The following is a 26,366-nucleotide window of genomic DNA, read 5'->3' as shown; positions in this document are numbered from 1 at the left end:
GCCCACACTGAAGCGTCACCAAACTGCCAGTGGTACATCAGGTCTGCACAGATACAGAAAACTCCAGTGGGACTTCATTTCTCCTTGTGTAGGAATACTTCTTTATATTAAATAGTACTGGAATACCAAAGAAAGCAGAAAATGTTAAGTGTGTAAACCAAAAGCAGCAAAACACAGCTGTCCCACACGTTTTATTTTCTAAAGCTACAAAAATTTGTTAGTGAAAACAGCTGGAAAACACGTTGCTAGACACAGAGGTTTTTTTTATGATGTGCTTTAATTTTACAGTTCTAAACTTTTGGTTTTCCATGGTAAAGATTATAAGAGAAAAACACTAAAAAAGACTTCTTTATCTGGTGGAGGTTTCTCTTTACTAAATTATCTGACATTTTTCTGAAAATGTGAAAAACTTATTTTTTTTTATGATAAGTGATGTATAGATCCAAAGTAAAATCATATCATTTATTAACATCCCAAGAAAGGATGACACTCACCTAACATAGGTTGTGTTATAGAGACCAGTTGGAGAAGGAAAATGTTCACAATGTAAGTTACTACTTGTTCATAAGTGTCTGCTGAATAAGACAGGGAATAAATGTTCAAATTAATTAACATCAAATTGAAAATGTTTAATATAAAATCAATAATGAATCAATCAGAAACTGTAGATTACAGCCTGAAGTTAAAGTAATAATAAAATGAAGAAGAATCATGAAAAGGTGGTAGAAGGGACAGAAGATCCACGGGGAATACAGAGGAATTGTCTGAGCGTGCAGGGACAGAGTTAAAGACATGAGGGACACTGAGAAAGTCCTCTACAGGGAGCTCAGCAGGAAGCCAGGGGAAATGTGGGCCCACTGTTGATCAGGTCAGGATCCCTGGTGACAGTGGACATGGAAAGGTTGAGGAATTTACTACTTTCTTTGCCTTGGTCTTTACTGTCTTCCCAATTTGCCATCAGGAATCCCAGAGCTCTCAGACCAGTGGGAAAACCTAGAGCAAGCAAAACTTTCCCTAAGTGGAGTACAATCAGGTTAGGGACTATTTTAACAAAACAGACATACACAAGTCCATGGGATCTGGTGGGATGGGTTGGGATAGGATCGGATAGCATAGCATAGCTGGAAGAGACCTTCAAAAATCATTGAGGTCATCTGCCTGACCGCTTCAGGGCTAACCAGAAGATAAAGCATGTTACCGTGGGCATTGTCCAAATGTCTCTTCAACACCCATAGTCATGGGACACCAACTATTTCTCCAGGAAGCCTGTTCCATAGTTTGACCACTCTCATGGTAAATATTATTCTCTTATTGCCCGGTCTGAACCTGGTCCAGCTTTGTGTTATTCCCATGCGTCTTGCCACCAGTAGTCAGGAGCAGAGCCCAGTACATCCCTCTGAGGTTCCCTTCTTCAGGGAGTGGTGGAGATGTGCCCACAAATCCAGGGAGAAATGGCTGATGCCACTGCAGGACCACTATGGATTTCTGGTGATATGGATTTGGAGCCTGGAGTGGAGCAGGAGGGCATTTCCTGAAGTCTGAAAGAAAGTACATGTTTATAAATATTTGGTAGGAGTATAAAAAAACAGCACCAAGCACTACTCAGTGGTGTCCATTGGCGGGACAAGAAGCAATGAACACAAGCAAAGACAGGAAATTCCTCATGAGAATAGATATTTTCACTAGAACAGGTTTCCCAGAGGGGCTGTAAAGTTTCCATTTCTGCAGATATTCAAAATTTGAACCAGCTCCCTGAACAGCCGGCTGTAGCTGACTGCTGTAAGCAGGGGGCTGATCTGCAGAGCAGCCTTCCCACCTCAGGCTGTCTGTGGTTGTGTCAAATGTACTCTCAATGTGAGGTCCCGGGCTTGACCTATGGAATTCTAATGCTTTTTACTACTTCCAGAAGATGGCCTGGGCACCTCAGCACATCTGAGTTTATGCTGCATGCCTCTTTTAAAGCAAGTGAAGTGAATCCTCTGATACCTACATCAGAGAGAAATGTTAGGATTTCAGCTAGGCAAACAGATAAATTGTTTAGAGTCAAAATGCTCAGACGTCTTCCCTCCAGTTAGGACTCAGTTAATGTCAGGTTAAGGCGTATCCCTTAAAAGTGTTCCTCTGAAATCTCAATAAAATATTCATTGATGCTTGCACCTGGTCTTCTATGATTTTGTTTTTTTTTTTCTCTACTCATCTGTTGCTCATATGAAGTCAGAAAATTAATAATTACAATGTCAATATCAGAAGTTTACATTAAGTGTACACAAAGCTGGTGTATTTTTCATTGAAATAAACAAACAAAAAAGAACATGTAAGATTGGTAGAACAGATCTTACATTAAAATAAAATATCCCAAAGAAATTTCTTTCAAAGTTTTAAGAATATTAGTCTTTTTTTTTCTTTTTCTTAAGTCTTCATCACTTATGAAATGCATTTTGCTCCTGTTTACATCATTTTTTCAGTAGGACATTTCTGACTTCACTTGCTTCTAGAGTGCAGGACAGGACAGCACAGACAGCCCTGAACATGACTATGACATCTAATAACAACTCTCTGAGCTTTCTTCTTTGTAGTCTTTTCCATCTGTCAGTTTTTATGATCATAGAATCATAGAATCACCAAGGTTGGAAAAGACCTACAAAATCATCCAGTCCAACCATCCACCTACCACCAATATAACCCTACTAAACCATGTCCCTCAGTACAACATCTAAACGTTTCTTGAACACCTTCAGGGACAGTGACTTCTCCACCTCCCTGAGCAGCCCATTCCAGCACCTGACCACTCTCTTGGAGGAGAAATTTTTCTTAACGTCCAACCTGAATCTCCCCTGGCACAACTTAAGGCCATTCCCTCTTGTCCTATCGCTAGTTACATGGGAGAAGAAGCCAACCCCTACCTCACCACAACCTCCCTTCAGGCAGTTGTAGAGAGTGATAAGGTCTCCGCTGAGCCTCCTCTTTTCCAGACTAAACAGTCCCAGTTCCCTCAGCCACTCCTCAGATGGCCTGTGCTCCAGACCCTTCACAGCTTTGTTGCCCGTCTCAGGACAAGTTCCAGGGCCTCAATGTCTTTCTTGTAGTGAGGGGCCCAAAAGTGAACAAAGTATGCAAGGTGCAGCCTCAACCAGGGCTGAGTAAAGCGGGATGATCTCACTTCCCTGCTCCTGCTGACTGTGCTATTTCTGATATAAGCCAGGATGCCATTGGTCTTCTTGGCCACCTGGGCACACTGCTGGCTCATGTTCAGACGAGTGTCAACCAATACTCCCAGGTCTGTTTCCTCTGCACAGTCTTCCAGCCACTCTGCCTGCTACAAGCCTGAAGCATTGCCTGGGGTTGTTGTGGCCAAAGTGCAGGACCCAGCCCTTGGTCTTGTCGAACTTCATCCCACTGGCCTCAGCCCAGTGATCCAGCCTGTCTAGATCCCTCTGGAGGGCCATCCTACCCTCAGGCAGATTGACACTTCCTCCCAACTTGGTGTCAGATATAACTATGTTATATATAAACTATCTTTTACAAAGATTCTAATTTTCACCAATTCAAATTCTTCATTACAAAATAGAGACCACCAGCGATTCCTGAGATGCAAATATGAAAGTGGCAAGAGGGAGCCACATCTTTAAATCACCATGTCAATAAAAACTTATTAGCTGTGATCTTCTCTCTTTTCACATACTTTATACAGCAATATGCATTTATGACCAAATCTTGGAGATTCTATTCAGCTTTTATCACTTCTGCAAATTTAGGTACTTTTGAACACAACAAGAATTTAATCTAGGAAGCACTTCATTCCCAACCCACACTCCTAAATCTACTCAGAGAAATATATTTAATTCAGTAGAAGTGAGCAAATTAATAAATATTCACTCAGTATGGCTTGTTGTTGCTGAACAGAATCCTTTGGGATTTAACCCTTGTGGATTCACTACAGAACTTGTAAACATTCAAATAAAAAAACATCCGAGATATTTGTGTGACCGAGGTTTGCTTTATCTCTTTGTTTTGAATTATGTTTGCAGAATTTGGCTGTAAAGCAGCTTCAGATGTTATGGTGTTGCATTCATTCCAAATGAAATGACATATCATTGATGCTGATACATGTAAATGAAAAATGTTCCTTAATACAGCAGTTGAAACAGCCATGTTCCTAGTCTTTCTTGCCCAGTTGTCATCTTTTCTACTTCCTTGCATCAAAAGATAATGATTTTCTTTCCAATTATTGTGAACGATTGTCTGTATTCAGTTGTTAAATTTTCTTCATGGGTGATCACTGGTTTGATACGTGCTGGCCAAGCTGATATACTTCTACTACTAAGTATCACATTTAATTGAAGGAACAGAAAAAATGCAGACATCCATAATAAAAAGGATTACCTGAAGCACTGAATCTAATTTAGCAGAATTATATTTCCACCCTGAACTTTGTGGGTAACTGTCAAAATAGCAATAGTACTAAAACTAATTTCAGGCACACAGATTCTTTATAGGTTTGTCTCATTATTATGGCAAAATAAGAAGTAAACTCCCTAGAATTATAAAATCACATGATTCTCCAACAGCAGCCTACAGTTTTTACAGAATATTTTAGTATCCGAGTCCTACAGCACAGTCCTCAAAACTCTTCCCTAAATTAGAGCTTACATTTCTTTGAGTAACATTTTCCGGGGATTTCTGGTGTGGTTTGTGCTTGTACTCAGGCTGTCATCATTTGGCTTGGTAAAGCAGGCCCATAGCTGCTTCTGTGCTAACTCTTATGGAAATAATCAGTAATGTGTTTTATAGCAAGCAACACAGATTGTTGGTTCAGCTAAATTAATGCATTACAGCACTCATACTTTCTTTCTTTTCCCCACACCTTTCCCTGGCACTAGTGCCACCATTGTGTGGTTACTTCTGCATTAGTGAGCCTTACCTGATCCCTTGGGGTCAGGTGAAGGTGAGGGCAAAGGAAAGGGCAGAGTGATGCAGACGTGGGCAGGGAAAAGCACTGAACTGCCCCTTCCAGTAGAGCTAGCTGTAGTTCAGGTTAGATGTCACGTTAACTATACTTGTGAGTAGCACTGTAAAGACACATACCAGATACAGACCAAATCAAATGCTGAAGGAAAAAAGTAAAACTAGACTTTTCAAAAAATAAAAGAAGGTAAAAGAACTAACATTTTTTATTTTCTTAGGCAATAGTTCAAACCAACAGAATATTTTCTGGAAAAGACCTCCACACCCTCCTCAGTATAAACCGCTTTAAACTTTTAACTCTCTCTTCAGGAACACTTCCTAATGCAATTCTTCCACCTTCCTGATGCAGTTACAACCCCGTTTCACACACACAAAATTCCATACATCCCCTACAAGGGGATTTGATGATGACCTACACTCCATCATGTTCTGTGCATTGTTTCAGTGCTGCTGCAGCATTGTTGTTTCCTTTTTTCCCTGTATTTAAGATGGGATCTATGAAGAAACTGAAGGTTGAATCAAGGTTGAATACCTTAAGCACTCAGCTGTTAACTTTTACCTTAGGAAAACTTGAGCTACTTTTTTTAGCCTGAAAGCTTTAGAAGAGTGGGAGTCATTTGGGTCCATTTGCTCTTCAGAGTTTCTGTAGAAGAATGTGAACCAGAACACAAATAAGCATTTCTGAATTTAAAGTGCTATTGGAATCATCACAAAATTCACTATCTATGGGGTAAACACTAGCATGATTACCCCAATTCCAGCAGAATTAGATGTTTTGTAAGCATATGATAAAGTAAATGTGTTAAATCCAGCGTTGTTGTTTGCTCAAAAGATTGTGGCACTTACTGCCTTTCTCTTATCATGAGCATCCCACACACATTCACAACAAGGATACAGTCCTTGGCTGCAACAGTCTATAGCTAGTCAAATTGGTGCAGTGAGAACAAAGAGATTATAGACAACAGCTGTGGAAATATTAGTCTATGTTGTTTAGTTTGCCTGGGGAGAGTTAACATCTACCTTGAAGTACTGTCATTCGAAATATTTTAGATATGAAACTAAACCCTATTATGACACAGATCCACATGAAAAAAAAATTGAAGATGCAGCTGTGAAATGAATTAATAGTAGAGGTGGGCAGTGATATACAAAGAAGTTGGATAGGATGAGAAAGGCAGACAACAGCTAGAAATCAAGAGATCAGCAGGCGTGATGCTATTGCTGACTCAGCATTCTGCTTCCCCACATTTAACATCTCCAATCCAGAGAGTAAATCCTAACAAAGCCTACAACATGATTGTGATCACACCTCAGACAAAGATATTTACGTGTAATGAAAACAGCTGTTTGTGTGTGTGTGGGGGGGGGAAATATCAGTGTGAAGGAACTTACCTTTAATGAGTTTCCTGTTAAAAAGGGAGATGGTGTGACCTACTTCTGCCTAATAAGTTTCCAATTAACATTTTATGCTCCAGATCACATACCACCAGAGACCAAGCCCAGGATATCTCCTACAGTTGGAACCCTGCACAGGGGCTCTCCCTGTGAATTAAGTGAGGAATACAGCCTGTTGGCTGAAGCACTGCAGATTGGCTCATTTCTTCTTGATCTGGGCACAGAAAACTCTGGTTTTGTTCAGACTCTGTCATGTCTCTCTGCCTCAGCAATTTGAAGGCATAAGGCTATCCGTTCTTCTGAGAAGACCTAAATTATGTGGTTAGAAGATTATTCTACTGCCTAGAGGATGTTGTTATATTGTGGGGATTACTGTTTTACTCAGGCCTCAAACTGGTTTTCCAAGTTTCTGTTCACACAATTCTGTATGACTACAGTTATTTTCATTAGCTTTATACACTACATTTTTCACAAAATAGATCGCATTTGACAATGCAATCAGTTTAAGTAGTTGAATGAAAACTGTACTATTTATCCCTAATACTAATCTCTTCACACAGAACTCAACAACCACTAATTTTATTCAACTGTCCAAGAAAACAGGAGAAAATAACGGTCTAGAAGCTGTAATTTTAACCTGAACTCAAAAAAACATAGGCTAGCTCCATCCTCTGTCACAGATATCTAGTAAGACTTTGAACAAGTCATTTAAGTCACCGGCCTCAGCTGTCTTTCAGAATGATAAATTACTTCCTCACAGTACTGATACGGCAAAGCTGCGTCTGTGTAAGCTGACAATTTAGTACAGTCACCGTTTCTCTTCCTAATACCCCGCATGACAGATACTATCACAGCACAGCAGTCCATCTTTCAAAATAGAGCCTCCAAAACTCTAAGATCCTCATAAAAGACACCTGAAATTACTACACAGTAGCTTCTGAGAAATTTTCAGAAAGGAGCTCAGGGTGAAAGAGCCATTCAAATATTTGTGTTGTGCAACGGAAAGATATGCTGGTCACTTATATACTGGGCTGCTTGGACGTGATCCTGGGCATCCTGTTCTGGGTGTTTCTACTGCAGCAGGGGCTGGAGCAGATGGACCCAGAGGTCCCTGCCAACATCAACCATTCTGTGATTCTGTAATTACTCTACATGCAGAACAAAAAAGAATATTAAAACTCTTAAAATCTCTGCTGCTAGATATGTGAAAAAAGGGAAACAACCATTTCCCAAACTATACATATATAGATAATGTTTCAATATATTTTCTTTAAAAAACAGACATAGTTTGCTATTGTGAAATTCACTGACTGTATGAAATACAGCTCTTCTCATGAGCTGTGAACTTGACCCTAAGCTCAGTAGGACAAGATTTCTTCTGAATCATGGGCCCTTCTCCTTTGCATCAGACTGAGATGCAGAAGCTGAGTGGTAAAAACAGAACAGTATTTTTTTTCTAGCTCACTGAATGAGACAGATATATATCTCTGAAGTGGTAAGGAAGTGGGAAAAAGAAACTTACTCATTTCATCTAGATACATAACATTAAGTGCTCACTTTGATAACTCAGTAAAAACCTCTCTCTATCTTGGCAGCCAACTGCAATGACACAGTTTGAAGGCTTGTCTGTAGCAGCTTACATACTTGGAACAATGAGTTTGAGGTGTTTTCCCAATAGAAACTTAAATACTTGAAAGAAACATTGAAAAAAAAGTCTTAGTATCTGCAGAAAATAAACTTTTTACTTCAGTAGCCCAGTGACTTCAGTTGATATTCTCAAACTAAGTCATCTTTTGATAAAGACAAGTTACTCATAAGCATTTGCGGTTAGAGTGATAAAACCAAAGGAACAGATGTTTAACAAAGCTAAAATGATTAGATTCAAAGCCCCATGAAAATAATCAGAACCTCTCTTGACTTCAGTAGGCTTTCAAGTAGGCCTAATTAAGCTCAAACTTTGTGAAGATGGGTAGAAATGTGGATGGCCAAGACCTCATAGCCTTGCAACACAGATGTTAGGTTCTCAATTATGTTTTCAATTCTTAAGGAATTGGATAAATTCCTCATTGTGAGGAACTATCAATATCACAGAATCATAATAGAATAGTTTGGGCTGGAAGGGACCTTTAAGATAATCTAGCTCCAGCCCCTCCCTGATATAGACAGGGACACCTCCCTCTAGATCAGGTTGCTCAAAGCCCCCTTCAGCCCGGTCTTGAATACTTCCAGGGAGATATGAGGCAATTCAGAGAGAGGATATAATGTAGAGACATCATAGCCTGAAAAATGGAAGCTAAGAGAGATTGCTTGAGAAATTTTCTACTTTACATACAATTGACATCATTTACGGACAAGTATGAACCAGACAATTTTAAAGGGAAAAAAAAAAGCAAATGCTCTATTATTCATAGCTTTTAAGAGTAAATGAGCCACTATTTACACGGTTAAGTATTTTTATCATTAGTCATTTTTTTCCTGGTTTAAATCTCTGATGCTGCAGTTTTAAACAATTACCTTTTGTCTGTCTAAAGTGAACATGGAAAACAGACACTTGCCTCCTCTTTGAAGCAGGCTGGTATCACCACTCGGTATTCTCTCTACATGCAATGAATGCTAACTATGATGTTCAGCATTTCTTTTTCTTTCCTAGATCTCTGCTCCATGTTTCCACATCTTTCTTGAAACACCGTACCTGAGAACAGAGCAAAGTAGCCCAGCCCAGAGCTTCCTGATATAATAGAGTTGCTACAAAATGTGCTTTTAGCAATTATATAACATTGTTAAGTAAAGTTCAACTTGTGAATCTGCTATATCTGCTATAATCTCTAGATCAATATATACAGTTTCTACAGGAATAGTTGTTCCTTATTCTGTATTTGCACTTAAGTGTGCTAGATATTTTGCACTTGTATTTATTGGAAAAATAACTTCTTCCAGGACTTTTTTTTTTCCATGCAACTTCTTCATTGAAACTACAAACTACACCTCAATTCACCCATATTTAGTGTTACCTACTAATTTAGTAGAAATATCAAAAGGTGGATTCTTAAGTCCTTTGAATACAACAGTGACAAATATTACTTTAGAAAGTAGTCTCTTCCTTCACAGCAGTACTTCTTTTAGATATGGTTCTGACTAAGCGTTCCATAGGTTGAGGACAGATTTAAACAGGTATGTTCTTCCTTCTCTTTTCCCAGATATGAGCAATGCTCCATTTTATGTTACTGATACAAAAATTAAAATCTGACCTGGATGTTTTTATATTGTAGCAAACTTATTTCAACATTTCAACATTATTTTCCATTCTGAGTCTTTATCAATTACATGAAGAATTACTAAGGTTAGCTATATTCATGGGTTTTACATATTCGTATAAATATATTTATATACTTAATATATTTTGTGGGGTTTTTTTTAGATGAATTGCTTATTTTTAAATATTAGTAATGTATTTGAAATGAATATAAATCCATTTCTGTTCATAAATTCTATGAAAGTGATATTAATAAAAGTCAGTTACAACAAAAATGTGTAGCTTTTTTTTTCCTTTCAAGAACTGCAAAACCAACAGGATTTTAACTCAAGTTATAAGGAAACATAGCTATTCCACTGTCTACAGGAGGGATACCCTGTTGTTCCCTGAGAGTAATGAAAACAATGAATTAAACAAAAAAATGAAACACTAATGAAAAAAGGACAGAGTTCAAAAAAAGTGCACATTTCCTTTGATCACGTGAAGATCTATTGTGCATTCATAGATGTAGCCATGAAAAACAAACTTCACTTACTATTTGATTTGTTTTTTATAAAAAAAGAAGCACTTCACTACTTTTTGGTACTAAACACTTCAGTTTCTTGGAAATTATAATATAACTTACATATTTCAGAAGAAGAAGGGGAAAACACACCTCAGAGCAGCTAATTATATAGTAAATGTAAAAACTGCTAAAAACAGAGCTCCCCAGATAAAAAGTGTATTTAGCTAAAATATTCCTGGGAAGTTTAATGTTGCATTGTGTATTGTCTATGCATTAGGAGATACACTAAAGTCCTCAAAGGGACACTGCTATTCTTTGACAGGTCTTTCAGTAAGCTTCCAAGTGTAGACAAATTTAATGAAGAAACTTCCTTTGGACACATTAATCTGTCTCAGTTTTCTTATCGATAAGAAAAATGTATTTCATTCTATGTATTTTGTTCTAAACATTGACTTGCACAGCCAGCACCACAGACTGTGACTTTCTTGCTACAACTGCTACTCAATGGCATTTGCATAAACTGATTGACTCATTTTTAGAGAACAGTGGGACTGGAACCCATCCTCATAGCTTTTAATCCCTAGGCATAAAAATTCTTCTGCTCTTATTTACATTAAGGATTGACTTGTTCCTGGATTTCAGCAGAACTCAACGACGAGCTGAACTCAAAACTAATTTGCTCTAGACATTTCTCAGCATGTACAAAAGCAGAGCTATGAGGTGTTTAACTCATCCTAAGCACTGAGCAGTTCTCTAATGGTTATGATGCAAGCGTCTTACAATCTCTGACATGAGCTGGGGGGCTTATATCAGAATGGCTGGTGAAGTTCCACTGCTGTGCTTTTCCCCCTCCTATCACAGCAAAGCAGTCAGATTTCCTCTGAATCATCGCTGATTTCCCAGTATTTTAGAGTCCAATAGTGCTGCTTTTGGCTTGCCAAGAGAAAGAACAATTTCACAATCTCTGATGTTGACTTGGCAGATGCAAAGCAAAGGGCTACAGCAGTAATTTTGTTAGCCATTCAGCCATTCCAAAGTTAAATAACACCTAAGTAGAAGTGATTACTCAACAATACCATAGGTAGTTACAAAGGCATCAAGATAAACAAATTCTTGATTTAGTTTCCGGTTTATCTGCTTACGTGAACACGTATTTAGATCAATGAAAGGAAAAAATATTTTTTTCAAAAAAAGGCATTTGATTGTTAAGTATTTTCTCAATTGTTCATTGCACTACTTTCTACATCAACTTTTTTGTAATTAATGTTAACTTTGGGGGCAGAGATAGCTTTTGGTGAATCAGTAGTTCACGTGTGACCCAACATTTCTATCAGTGTTTAAATTCACATATATCTTTTGGAACTGAATCCAGCCTTTTACTTGCTAAAATGCTTTTATGGCATTATGACTGCCAAGATGCTTATATGACTTGCAATTTTAGGTGGGCATTTCAACTGTGTTCTGCCCACACAAGGGAACAGTAGTGATGGGCCTACCTTACCCATTTGTTGCATGTGCCCATTCCAAAGAATTATTACTGTAGTCAGCTTTTTTCCCACCCTTGTTCTGCAAGGGCAGACCTAGCAGATCTCACAGCTCTCAGAAAAACTAAACGATACTGTAGCATAAAAAGATTCCCTGATCCCTTTTTTCCAGTTATCCACTGAACAAATCTAAATGCAAGTTAAGTGTTAAAGAGAGAAGAGGACTAAAATTGTCCAGTGAATGGCAACTAATGTGATATATCCAGGAGCTCTTAGCCCTACTGACTCTTGTGTTACATCTTACTGACAGACATAGCAAGAATAAATTAGTCTCTTTTTCAACTGAGTTAACCATAATGCAAATTACAATCACTACTTTAAAACTACACATAGTGAAGTTTGAACATCAGTCAAAAATAAACACCTTTCCTTAAAGATCTCATGCAACCAAAAGTCATAGAATCATAGAATGGTTTGGGTTGGAAGGGACCTTTAAGATTATGTAGTTCCAATGCCCTGCCATAGGCAGGGACACCTCCCTCTAGACCAGGTTGCTCAAAGCCCCATCCAGCCTGGCCTGAATGCTTCCAGGGAGGCGGCATTCACAGCACCTCTGGGCAACCTGTTCCAGTGTCTCACCACCCTCACAGTAAAGAATCTCTTCCTAATATCTACTCTAATCCCATCCTCTTTCAATATAAAACCATTTCCCCTCATCCTGTTGCTACTTGCCCTTATAAAAAGTCCCTCTCCAAAATCATATGATGAAATTACTAGTTGTAGAAAAATGATGCCACCTCACTGTCATGTATTAGTAGATCTGATTTTGCTCCTGAATGACACAAAACATAGCAGTTTCCTCAACCAGTTTCCATCTATTTATGCTTATTATTACTACAGATGAAGTAAATCCACAACTACAACCTAACTAGTTCTGCACAGCAGAGGATGTCTGTCCATTTTCTGTTATGTGCTGTGCTTTCTGTTCTGTCCATTCTACCACAATCTTCCAATGTGACTGAGCTTCCTTCAGGAACTGTCTCTCTCTGTCTATACAGTCAGCAGCAATCAGAGAAATCCAGTTTGATCCAAACGTTGTAAAGGTGTTGTAAAGGTGTCAGAGCTGAATATATCCTGCATTTTAGGCAATCTAGCACCAGTTCTTATTTGGTGTGAATGCGCATCCTGTTGACTAACAGCAGGACTAAAATTTGCTCACATCTGACTATGTTCTTTTTCTCCTTTCATGTTCAGCCAAAGTGATAGAAATGACAAATCTATCAAGAGTGACATCCAGTTATGGAACCAGATTCTCCATGTGAAAGGATGATTTTGGATAACAATGTTAAAACTGAATTTTTTGCTTTTCACCTTGATTGTGATGATTAAAATCCCAATTGGTTACTACCACAAATAATGTATGTAAGTTACCTGCATGGTAATACAGACATGAGTCTGTAACAGTCCCAGCAAAGGGCAAAAGGATAAAAATTCAGTTAAGATGTTACATCTTTGTCCTCTTAGATGCTTTGCTTTCAGAGCAAGAATTAAATATGAGGGTAGTTCTCCATAGTATACAGACACAGAGAGTGATCCAAAGACTTTCCATGCTGAGTACAGCTCCCTAAAGCTGTCAGTAGGAAATGTCGAGCAAGGAGTTGTCTGAAGACAGCCTCTTCTAGAGATGGACACAGAGAATCAAGACTGCAGGAATCTAACATATAGCTTTCCTGCTTTGTAGGATAGTATTTTAGCTACTAAGAGGAAGCAATAGGTGAAAGTTGTACTCCTGTTTACCTTGCTGTGATTTTCAAGCTGCCACATTTACTGTTTTTTATGTAGTATGCTGAGTAGCCTTCACCTGCTCAGTCTCTTGTACTATATCAATCCCATTTGGGATTTGGGAGATGCTAGTTCAAGTGTCTGAATCTTAATTGGATTTAGACTCTTATTTCTTCAGATACAAGCCATTTTGAGCATACCACAATGCCTTGTGGTATGGAACCACAGTCAGTTAGGGAATCTGCACGTTCAACAGAGAAGTACAGAGATGCTTAAGCAAGTACTGCATAAGAGTCAATAAGCATTATTTTTTTTTTCGAGCTGAATCAGGGGAAGTTTAGATTGGATGTTAGGAAAAAGATTCTTCCTCAAAAGGGTGGCTGGGTATTATAGCAGGCTCTCCAGGGCAGTAGTCATGACACTAAGCATGCTGGAGTTCAAGGAAGGTTTGGACAGTGCTCTCAGAAATATGGTTTGAATTTTGGGTGGTCCTGTGTGGAGCTAGGAGCTGGACTCAGTGATCCTTGTTGGATCCCTTCCAACTTGGAATATTCTGTGATTCTATGATTTTTAATTTTAGCTTTGAACTATGCTGTTTGAAGCTTCTCCAAACCACGTGGAATAAACTCATACATTAAAAAGACTGGAGATTTTTCAAGAAATATTATGGATCTGTAATTTGTGATTGAAATCTGAAACACTGATAGGAATTCACATGCAAGCAGACCTTAGTGCACAGAGAGTAAAATCTTATGATATCATCAGTCAGTACATACAAGATTTTAATTCTTATCTATGGTTTTGGCTAACCAGGCTGATCACTCCTCCTCTGACAGTGTTAACTTGCAGAAAGAACAACAAAAACTTTGGTAGCTATATCATTTATCAATCAGTTAACAACATGCAGATTATATTCCAAATAGAGAGTAGTATCCCTTTCAGTTCATACATACAAGAAATTATGGAGTGTAAACTTACTTCTTTGGTTCAATTTCTATTTATGTTCAATTTTTTTTTGGAATTTATCACTGCTAGCCAACATAAACCTAACATCTAGAATCTTAATTTAATAACGAGAATCTGAAAACTTTTAACAGCATTTTTACAAGCAAGTTACTGGGAATCTTGACAACTCCCATGAAGAAACTAATGGAAAAGTTAGATAGTATAAGATCATTAGAGAAGCTAAAACAAATTAACATTCTCTGTAAATAATTACTTGAATGGGGTTTTTAATTCTATTAATATTTTCTGTCCTATATAGGTACAGAGCTTATCTTATATGCTAAAGCAACTCAAGGGAACTCACAAGCATCACTGCCCTAGCATTCTTTTGCCTATAATCTTTCATGCTCTCAAAGGGAAGCAGTTGTTTTCAGAAGAAAGAGCAATATCATACAGCTCTGTAAATAGTTTTCCCACAATTCTGTATACTGAGGCAGAAGAAATTATGAGCAAGTTGGCAGAGTTTCTTTTTTAAAATATTCCCCTGTAGATGAGAGTCACTCTGTCCTTAACTACATTAACTGCTAAACTAACATCTAACAGAACTAGATTGAATCATAAAATTGAAGGTTGTGCACATAGACATTTACATATTGTGTGGGTAGAAATATTCACTGCAGTAACACCCCTCCTTCTTCAACCCCAAGCTAATAGGAACATAATAAGAATATGCCCTAGGGACCCCCTAGAGTCAGAGATGGGCCATTTACTGGAAATTTGAGCTTAGTATTTGCCTTTAAGAAGATGAAGCAGAAATTTACAAAAATTGATTTGACCTCATTAACATGTAAGATTTTAGGACAAGCTTAGAATAATAAACATAGAAGTGGATGAAACAGGACAAAGTTCCTCAGGGTTCAGAAAAAAAAATCTCACTTTTCATCCATCTCTTCACAGCTAGTGATAACATCAGGCTAACTCATTTACTGAAGCCTCCTACTTAAGAGACCCATGCTTCTGAGGTGTCTAAATGCGGTGTCTTTTAGTAGAGTCCACTCTGTTCTAGCAACTGTTAGTATTCAAGAAAAAACCTTTTTCAGTATGTCTAGGCTCCTCCCCAGTTTCTCTTATCTTTTGAAGTCCTGAAACCTGGTGTTTCTAGTAGGAACCTTTATTAAAATCTTCTTGGGACAAGGAAAAAAAAAACAAAAAAACCAAACCAAACCAAACCAAACAAAAAACGAGAACAGAAATATATTATTTCCTGCTGACTATAACACTTGGAGGTTTTAGACTTCCCAAAAATATTTTCAAGTACCTTGTTTTCTTTAAAGCTCCCCCTAACTCCCACATAAAGCAAATAGTAAGACTTATCTTTCTGTCAAGATTTTTGTTGTTGTTGTTCTAAGATAACCTCTCTGTAGGTGTGCCAAATAACTCATTTATCTGATCCTCCTCCAGACACAGGCATAAATGTTCGTTAAGCTCACGGGTTAGTTATAAAAGTTTTCTCTGCTAATGAAGGATAACATAGGGTTGGGTTTACATCTGCTCAAATATAGCTGTATGAAATAAAAATCGTTCTTAACTAATACATCTTCCATAAAAATAACATTTTTTTTTTCTCTGAAAGAAAAAAAAAGGCAATACATATGAACAAATGAGATTTTTGCATAGTATTTGACACACTGCAAGTTAGGAAATTCTCAGTTCAGCTAAGAAAGATGGGATAATTCTGAGAAACATATGGAAATAGTTAGAAGGATAACAGTAAGTTATGTGGATGAAGGATGCCAGGCTGGAGGGAAGTTCCTAGTAAACATTGCTGAGGACTGTTTTAGCCTTGGTCCATTAATATTTCCATTCATGATCCTGATACCAAAAGTAGAAATGTGGTTATGGAACTTTTGAAGATGAGAACATTATAGAGAAAGAACTGAATCATCATGATTACTGGAATAATTGCTCTGAACTAAAATGCAAAGAACTTATTTTTGGGACCAGCGAGCTTTTCTGCTTTATCTTTGGAATCTGGTGGATGAAAACAGTTAAAAAAAGTGGATTAGTGTCAACGTTTTATGGGCGTTAGGCCTGGTTCCGTGATGAATGGGATGGGGGACCCACGGCCCACCCCCCGGGAAAAGGGAAAAGGGAAAAAAGGGTAAGGAGATGGGCCTGAGAGCAAAACAGTGGCAACAATCTGAGGAGAAACAAACTAATTTAATAAATAAGATATCAGAATGCAAAACAACACACTATAATACAATATAATTACAATTTAAGCTGATAAATTCAATACAGAGAGAGAGAATGTCCCAAAATCAAGCTAGGCCTTACTCTACTACTGACGATAAGATGGCTGGAGAGCGAGGTGCTGCCAGGACGAGAGACAGGTGCAAAGAGAACGGACGAGGTCTCGTGATCTGCGAGTTTTTATCTTTTCCCTCTGGCTGGAAATGGTAACAGAGGAGCAAAGTACCCTGGGGAATGTAGTAGTCCTTCTGTTCTGAGAACCAGGTACGTACACTACATGATGTTATGATGTGGAATACCAATAACCGAAAATCATAAAACCATGACAATTAGTGAATCTAAGAGGCATAATTTGGCCATGAGAGACAAATACATTCTTAAAGAAAAGGTGTAGTGCAGTAGTGTAGTCATTAATCTGGTTGAGAAAGGCCTCATGTATAATTACAGCAGACCTTGATCAAGTAAGATGAAATCAAATTTGAGGAGATCTAGGCAAGAACTATGAGAATGAGGAAGTAAATCAATATTTTATTTATGACAGAAAGTTTTGATTTATTTAGCTATCATATGGCAGACTTAGAGACAGTTGTACAATTTGCTGGGTGAATAATTGGCTGGATGGTCAGGCTCAAAGAGTCATACTGAACTGAATTAAATCCAGCTGGCAGCTGGTCACCAGTGGTTTTCCCCAGTGCTCAGTACTGAGATCAGTATTGTTTTTCATTTTTGTCAATGATCTGGTGACTGGGAAGTGGTTGTTCCATTGTCCACTTGTGACAATGCACCTAAAATATTGTGTTCAGTTTTGGGTCCCTCGGTGCCAGAAGGACATTAAGTTGCTCAAGCATGCGCAGAGAAGGGCAATGAAGATGGTGAAGGGACTAAAAAAAAAAAAAGAAAAACATGAGAAGTAGCTAGAGGAGCCAAGGTTGTTTAGTCTGGAGAAAAAGAGGCTGAGAGGAGACCCAATCTCTCTCTACAACTGTGTGAAAAGACATTATCGCAAGGAGAATGTTGGTCTCTTTTCCTGAGTGACAAGTGATGGGATGTGAGGAAATGGCCTCAAGTTGCAACAGGGGAGGTTTAGCTTTGATATCAGGCAGAATTTCTCCATGTGGAGAGTGAGCAAGCATTGGAACAGGCTCCCAGTGAAGTGATGGAGTCCCCATCTCTAGAGGTATTTAAGTCATGTTTGGTCATGGTGCCAGGGAACACGGTTTACTGATGGGACTTGGTGATCTCAAAGGTCTTTTCCAACCTGTGGTCCTATATTACTCCTTTCTATAATTACATCAAAGAATAAACATGGTGAAAGACAGTGTCTTTCCAGCTATTGGATGATGCTGTAGGAATAAAAATTGTGCCTAAAACAACACTATGAACATGCAAAAATTAAGTTTTTAATCTTCAGAGAAGATTCTATTTCAAACATCCAGTAGTTCTAGTGGATAGGGTTTGTTAGTTTGCAAGTGAGAATAGCCACTACTGCCTGAAAAAGAAAGGTAACAAATTTCTTAACTAAATATTATTTTCCAGTCTTATTAAAAAAAAAGAATTTGTCCCAGTCGCACACTGATGGGCACAGTTTTAGGGTGAGTATGAACTGTAAGTCTTGACTGGGTTTATTAATATAAACATAGACAGCTAATTTGGAGACTGTCCTGTAGGCAGTTTCAGCCTATCAAAAAGAGTATAGTTACTTTTTTCACTTTATCAAATTCTGCAGGCCATATAGTTAGAAATTATGGGCTCTCCTTTGTATTTCCAGTATTCACAAAAATATGTTTTGAATACAAAAAAGTGAGTTTTGACAAATGGTTAAGAAGTGTGAAGAACACAAACTGTATAAAGGAGCTACAAAACACAACAGCTTTGAGCTGTCTTATTTTCACTGTTGAACAGTGTAAACAAGAAGGCTGAGAACGATTTGGAAAGGACAGCATGTGGACAACTAACAGAGAAGTATCATCTCCTCAAAGGCAATTTCTGGCAAGAGGTAGGTTGTGCTGAAGTAAAGGAACTTTTGTGACCAGTGTTGATGGTTGTTTCCATTGGAGTTATTGCTAACTTGAAGGTGTGTTTACAGACAGCTCTCCTTGAAACCAGGTACGTGCATTGTGCATTTGTATACATATTTGTGTACTGTCACAGTATGTATGGAAGAATTACTCCAGATAAACATACAAGAATCACCAAAATTGCTTCTGAGATAAACCCACTAGCATACTTGAGAAACACCACTTTCTTTTAGTAACTGAGCTGGCAGTTTCTCAGTCTTCCCCTTCAGGATGGAGTTGGCTCAACCACACACACAAACAAGTACTATGGCAGAATATGGGCGTTCCCAGCTGTTGTTTTGTACTTCCTTGGCCCACACCTCCCTCCTTTATCCTTTGCTGCTCTCTTTTCTCATTATCCACCTCTGTGGGAGTGTTCCTGCCACTGGCCCACACACGCACACCAGGCAGGCAGGCCGGCCATGCCCATGCTGGGTGTCACAGGAGATCCCTGTGTAATGCCAGCATGCTTGGGATGGCTGCCTCAGGCCTCAGCTCCTCCAGCTGTGGCAGATCCCCTTTTTCCCAGCAAAAGTGGCCTGCACTCCTCCACCATAGGCTGGGCGCTCTGCTGAATAAAAACAGCCTCCTTTTAGCACATGTTGTTAAATATCTATTGTAAATGCGTAACTCCGAGTTCTCCTCCAGTTATCATAGAATCATAGAATGGCTTAGGCTGAAGGGAACCTTAAAGACCATCTACTTCCAAATCTCTTGCTATGGGCAGGGCTGCCAGCCTGATCAGATTAGGCTGGTCAGGGTCCCATCCAACTTGGACTGGAACACCAGGGATGGAGCATCCACAGTCTCTCCAGCTGCCCTCTGAGTGAAGAATTTCCTCCTAACTTCTAACCTAAACCTTCCCTCTTTTAGTTTGAAGGCATTCTTCCTTGTCCCATCACTATCTGCCTGTGTAACAGGTCAGTTCCCCTCCAGTTTGTAAGCTCCCTTCAAGTACTGGAAGGCCGCAATGAGGCCTCCCAAAGCCTTCTCTTCTACACAAGGAACGTTATCCCTAGGCCTCCCTAGGTGTCCCCAAGGCGCACCCTCCCAGTCCTCCCCTGGGTCTCCAAGTAGTTCTACGTAAAGTACACACCGCGCGCCCTGCCCGCGCCGGTCCCCACAGGCCGTACCCACTGCGGGCCGGCCCCGCTGGAGGGCAGAGCACGAAGGGGGAGGCGGCGCGGCGCGAGGGGCGGGCACTGCCGGGGCCGCGTCCCTGGCGTGTGAGCATGCTGCGGCAGGAGGAGGGTTTCCTCAGCCGGGCCGGGAGAGGTTCGGGCTGAAGTTAGGGACGGGAAGAGAGGAAGAGACAGCGCTGCCGGAAGCGGCGGAGCGGCGGCTCTGGGAGCCCCGCGGGCAGCATGTAGCTGGGTGACAGCACGCAGACAGCCGCCGCCTGCCCCGCCGGGCCGGGAGCCCCTCCTCAGCCCTCGGCTCCTCCGTCTCTCCTCGCGGCTCTCCCTCGGCCGCCCGTCCGCCGCTGCCATGGGGCTGCCCACGTTGGAGTTCAGCGACTCGTATTTGGACAGCCCGGATTTCAGGGAGCGCCTGAAGTGTCACGAGATCGAACTGGAGAGGACCAACAAGTTCATCAAGGAGCTGATCAAGGACGGCAGCCTCCTCATCGGGGCCCTGCGGAGTGAGTGGGGCGGCGGGGCCGGGGGCGGGCAGGGCAGGAGCTTCTTTTGTTTGAATGGGCGCCGGGAGCGGGCTCCCCTGCCGGCGGACGGGGAAAGAAAACCTCTCGTCAACTTTCTGCCCCGCTTCGCCTCGCCTCGCCTCGCCGGGACCGGGTGGGCGGCGGGGGCGGCCCCGGGGCTGCGGCTGAGGGCTCTGCCGCGCCCTGCGCCGAGGGGAGGGCGGCTCTCGGGGCCGGGCTGGCGGCTCGCGTTCCCTCGTTCAGCCTTCGTGTCAAAACCTCCGTACCACAGATCTTAATAATAAGGATATCGCCGTATTTATCATGCGGATAAACGAAGAGATAATTATTTTTATTAACTAGCAACGTCACTGTTAATCGCGTCTCCGGTAAGCGAGCTGGGGATGAGCGCTTCCGTCCTTTTGAAGCTCCGAGAGGTGAGCGCTGGGCGTCCCGTAGTGTGGAAGCGGCCCTCGAGCTTTGAAGAGAGTAAAACGAGAGCCGAGGGCTGCGGGGGCACTGCTGGGCTCGGCAGAGCTCCTCTGCTCTGGCTGTTGCCACCTACTTCTAGGTTTTGCATCTCTCATCGGTTGCCCAGGGCTTTCCTGCACGTACAGTGACGGCTTGCAGCTCCTTGTGCTGTGAATTGTGGTGTTCGAGGGAAAAAAAGTCACTTTAAATAATCCTTAAAGCATCTGCCACACTGACACGTGCCAGTTTTATAGAGTTCAAGAGTAGCACTGTTGCTCTTTATGTGTCCAGGGAACAGGTGTTGCTACCATCTCCTTAGCTTCAGAGGAAGTCTAGTGGATGCTAACCCTGAGTCTGAACACAAAGTCTGTTTCACTGGCTTGAACAGGAGGTCAGACTGTGAGGATTTTGTTCAGCTGGCTGCAGGATTGGGCATTAACTGTACTTCTGCACGTCCCGTGCTTTGTCCCATAGCTCATGTATGGTGTTCCAGTTAAATAAAGTAACTGCTGGCTTTTTGAGACATTTCTCATAGAAACGCAAGTGTTTCCGGAGTCATCTCTGTTTCAGGGAGTAGCTGGATACATGTCTAACATCTTATGTAAATTTGAAATTTGTATTAAATTCCTGTGTCCGTGCCCAGAGAACAGGAGGTGATAGATTACACAGAAAATCTCTGTGTCTGTATACGCATATATGTCCATATATATAAAAACAGGGAAAAAAAAGTGCTACCTTTTTCCTACCAGAGCAGAAAAAAAAAGTTTGATTCTTAGGTTTTCTTTTTTCTAAAAAGCTTTCTTCGTCAGACAGGAACACTGAGTCTGTTCAAAATGCTAAACATGTTAGTTTAATAAAAATTTACTCCTACAAACCTGGTTCTGCAAGGTGGTGTGTGCTAGGAGTGAGGACAGGAGTGGATACTGCATGGGTACTCGTTTGGCCCTGGAGATTGACTGCTTCTTGTATTGATGTTTGATCTGGAACATTTTCTTAAGTCATCAAAGAAAGAATACTGAAGGATGAGTTTTCTTTATGAGAAGTAGTTTCGACCTTGATTTTGAAATGAGTTTTCCCATTATCTTTGTGAAGACCACTTGAAAATCCTTGCTAGATTCAGATAACAGTTCTGTCCCTCTTCAAGGACAAGTGCTGTTTTTGTTTTACGTAATTACTACTTAACCTCCAAGTCCTCTCAACTTCAAAACTTTTTCATTCAAATGTTACAGTGGCAGACACAATGCTTATTGTTTTCTATATGGAACTTTTAAATGCTCTTTTGTAGCCTATCACATCTTTTAGCCTTAAGAAAAAACAGTCTGCTCTTGCATAGTAAGAAATATTTCTCCTTTCATTCACTTCAAATCCCTTAGTTTCGTGACCACACATTCCACAGAACGCTGCCTTGGTCCCTGTGTTAGGACAACTAGGAAAATACCAGGATTTTTCTCAGTAAAGTAGAAATCTTTCTTTATACTGTACAGGCTCCTTGCAGATGCTGTGCAGTATTCATGTAAGTAGAACTATCCTAGGATTTCTAAAGTAGAGAACCTTTGACTCGTTAAAACACGCTATCCCTACCTTAGCATCAAAATCAGTGGAGCTTAAAATACTTGTAATTTTAAAATATTTAAAGTAATTTTTTTCCTTTTTTTTTTTTTCTGGAAATCTAATCAAACAGTGTAGTAACTATTTGATTTCAGTGCCAAACTCTTGTGCCCTGGTCCTTATGGTTTAATAACCCACAGGCCTTGAAGAACAGCAAGCAGTACTTACCATGATTCGTCTCTTTAGGTGATCTAGGATTTTTCCTTTATGTATCATTTGGAGGATAAATTCTGTTAGGGGGAAAAATTCAGACTCCTGTGGAGATTTAGTGGAAATGAGTTTTGGAATATTTCCTTCCTAATCATGACTGAGGAGGAGACAGTGATGCTCGCTTAATGCAGTTAGAAAATAACATCATCTCTCAAGTTGTTTAAATGTAAGATATTAATTAAATCTATGGTGTAGGCACAGCTTTTCAGAGCTAAACTTTTACATCAAATAACAGTTTACAGGATATTAATTTGTTCATAAATCAGTATATAATCAATGATGGTAAAAATGCAAAGTTAAAAAATATGTCATAGAATCATAAAATTAGCAAGGTTACAAGAGCATCCAGTCCAACCATCCACCTGCCACCAATATAACCCCACTAAACCATGTCTGTCAACACAAATCTAAACATTCCTTGAACACCTCCAGGGTCAGTGGCTCTACCACCTCCCTGGGCAGCTTATTCCAGCGCCTGACCACTCTTTCAGAAAAGTAGTGTTTCCTAATGTCCAGCCTAAGTCTCCCCTGGTGCAACTTGAGGCCATTGCCCCTCATCCTGAGATGAGGGGAGATGTCATGAGAGAGTTGACATAAATTGAAGGTAGAACAAATATACTTAATGTAGCTTGCAAACATTTTGCATTTTAATCGATGGAGTGACCCCAGGATGAGGTTTATTTTAATGTGGTTCTGCTACATTGGTGCTGGAGCATCCTTCTTTCCAAAGGAAGACATAGAGCACGGGACTCGTAGTGCGTCCTCTGAAGCGGCAGTTGACTGTTGTGAAGGCGGCGAGAACAAATAATGCTAGGATTGATGTCAGATCCTTAGCAGCTTTTCCCTAAGGTATTTTGCACTGTCTCCTTATCTTCCTAAATATGTGAAACTTCTGCGGAGTACTGTAAACGAGCACAGGTTGTATGCTCCAGGTTAGTTAGGTGGTAACTTCACATTTGTATGGCTACCATGCTTACTTCAGCCTTATCCTGCAGTATGTATTTGCAGTGATAGGCTGCATTTATTTTAACATTAACTGAGGTGTTCAATGTACTGATCTTTCTTGAAAAGCTCATTTTATGCATATAAGATATATGTATGCTGTCTTAGAAAGTTACGTTTCTACAGAGTCTTAACCCCTGTATGTAGGATCATATATTTTTATTTGATGCATCTGTAGGAGGGTTTTCTTGTCTTGAACTTACAAGTTAAGGGGAAAAAAAAAAAAAGAAACCAGCAACACACTTCTTAGAAAAAGTAATCTTGTTGGCACAACTGGCCTTCTGATCATTATTAACAGTTATCCAGCTGCTGATTTTGTAATTTCTTTGGGAACCTAATTTAAATCTTTCAGATGCACGTTTAAACTGCTTATGCTTAAATGCTTAGTTTAGTGAAGACTTTCTTTAGCTGGACTCATGAATCAAAACTGAAATTTTTCCTTTTCCTTGATTCTAGCTCATTTTCAGTTAAAATTCAAGTCTGTTTTTCTTGTATGTTTTTGCCTGTAGTACACTTTGGAATTTCACCCCTTATCATTAGTTGCCATTTAAAAAATGCAGCCTAGTCTGGGGGGTTGTCATGTAGGTCACATAGAACATTTTGTTATATGTATGCTTTTAATTTCTATGTTAAGGCCCACTGTTCTACCAAAGTTTTAGTGACTGTTGTATCAAACAGTCCAAAAAAGTAGCCTGCATTTTGTACAGCTGATCTCATGGCTTATCTCTGTGCAGAAGCCTTCAGCTTTACCCTCTGATTTTTAAGGCCTTCTTTCTCCATCTTAATTGCTATTTTAGCTGCAACTTCATGCATTCAAAGATTTGAGCTGTGTAAGTTTTGCTTTAAATTGTCAGAAGTTCAGTGTATCTGTGGTTGATTTAAGTAATGCAATACCTTCTAAATTGTTTTAATTGGTAGTGCAGAGTTGTAGTGTAGGATAAGTAAGATTTAACAGATATCTTCAGGAACTCATAACTACTTGCAGTCTTTATTTTTTGTTGGAGTTGTCCCATTTTTACTAGGAGAATTAGTAACTTGAAATCCTCAGTTTTGTTTTACTATATAACATATAGAGAAATAGGGACAAGATGGAAATTTCTTCTTTTGCAGGGGACTGTGTTTCTTTTTATCAGTGCTTTTATATAAATTCCACACAGAAAAGACTCTCTCACTGAGCTGTTTGGACAAACAGTGTTCAGGAATGATTTTTTTTCTCATAAAACTAATTATAAAAGTACGGCGATGAGCTTCTCTGTATACACTGAAACCTTTGGGCTCAACTGGCTAGAAAAAAAATGAGGACAAAATTATAGCATAAGAACCTATGATCTTGTTATCTATCCTGGGAATTTTTTTTCATGTAAAAAAAATCTTTTGTATCTTTTCAGAGAGATGCATTTTCCCAGCTATCTTGGCCTCACATGTTTTCATGTGATCATATCTTTAAAATGTCTTTTCCAGATCCCAGCTGGAGCAGGAGTGAGTTCACTGAATAATAACTGCTGAATTTCGGTAGCAGTCATTCTCATTTATGAACTTAAAATCTAAGTAAAGCAACCAATGCTTCATATTCCACATGTGATATTATGATGGTGAACACAGAATATAGATGTATAGCTTCCTCCTGAGAATTTGAAACATAAATTGCACCGCCTTTGAGAATGGATTACATTACAGAATGCTTAAGTCACCTTCCATAGTAAAGCTGGGCGAGACAGGGCACAACAGTTTATATTTCTTAGTCTCTAAGTAAGTGATTAATTCCCTTCCAAATGGAGGAAAAAGTATCCTGCTAAGAAGTTAAAACTTGGTAATTTGTGTTTATGTTTTGAAGTCCTGCTCAGCTCCTGCTGCTGTTTCAGAGCGGTCCACAGATTGCGGGCGTAATTCTTGAAAACAGTTTCAGCAGTGTTCAGGCTTTCTTGCAAAGATACCAGCGATAAGCTGGTTCTTGGCCAGAGAAAGAGCTTAATTGCTTCCTCTAGTGTTTAAAGCAGCTGCAGTCTGTATTGCATTATATTATCTTTAACAAATATATATGGAGAAAGCAAGCACTGGCGTGTAGTGGTCTGTTACAGAGCAGAGTATTTTCTGTCCATCATATGATGTTTGATTTTGAACCAAGAATGCCTGCAAGGGAATTCCCATGCTATCAGTAACCACTACTGTGTTAATAAAGCCCTTAAGTGACTTGGCATGGGTGTTCTTGTGCCTTAAAACTGAAGCAGGTATTCTTTAGAGAGGCCTTGTAATTGGATGATGTCAGGTTACCAGAGGAGCAGTTTAGAGTTTCAAATGCCATATGAAATGCTGTCTGTGTTATAAGAAAATGCTGTACAATTTATTTATTTTTTTTTAAACTAGGATTTTCAAACTTTTAAAATGATTTCCGAAAAGAGCAAATTTAATCTGTTTCTTAATGGTCCGGTTGGCTTTTTGTCTATGACATGCTTCTTTTGCTCTGAATAAGAGTAATGTATTCTATTAATAAGAAACCAGCTGCTTCATGAATATTGTCTTTACTACAATGGAAAATATGATGCCGTGGTTACTGAAATTATATAGATCTCTTGGGATTTCGTGGGCAGAAGCGCTACAGCAACTTGCAATTTCCTGTAATAGTAAATAACTTAGCGTTTGTCCCCTGTCAAAAATATAGAGGACAATACAATCCTTTTTACTGAAATGGTATGTGAAGCAGTTCTGTGGCATTGCCTTTATATTTTGTTCCGTAGTCTCAAAACTGCCATTATACTTACATTTGGAATATGGGGAACTTAGACATTTAGGAGCA

At 39.6% G+C, this 26,366-nt stretch overlaps 2 protein-coding genes across 3 annotated transcripts in view; one reads left to right on the top strand and one right to left on the bottom strand.

The window, feature by feature from the left end:
* On the bottom strand, positions 485–20,129 carry LOC110403998. The gene is made up of 2 exons (XM_021407891.1): positions 19,736–20,129; positions 485–1,538 (listed from the first exon to the last, which is right to left on the bottom strand). The coding sequence occupies exons 1-2, from the start codon at positions 20,127–20,129 to the stop codon at positions 1,309–1,311; spliced, it is 624 nt and encodes a 207-aa protein (XP_021263566.1). The 3' UTR covers positions 485–1,308.
* The window catches only part of ARHGAP42 (Rho GTPase activating protein 42), a 165,600-nt gene continuing 159,088 nt past the window's right edge, over positions 19,855–26,366 (top strand). For both annotated transcript variants that reach the window (XM_021381312.1, XM_021381309.1), the window contains exon 1: positions 19,855–20,281. In XM_021381312.1, the coding sequence (XP_021236987.1) occupies positions 20,128–20,281 (154 nt within the window). In that variant the 5' untranslated portion in view covers positions 19,855–20,127. The remainder of the gene's footprint in view (positions 20,282–26,366) is intronic.

Source organism: Numida meleagris, chromosome 1, assembly GCF_002078875.1.
Source record: "Numida meleagris isolate 19003 breed g44 Domestic line chromosome 1, NumMel1.0, whole genome shotgun sequence".
In the NCBI taxonomy this organism is placed as follows: domain Eukaryota; kingdom Metazoa; phylum Chordata; class Aves; order Galliformes; family Numididae; genus Numida; species Numida meleagris.
Note: the sequence above shows the minus strand (reverse complement) of the source record. Positions and strands in the feature narration are given on the sequence as shown.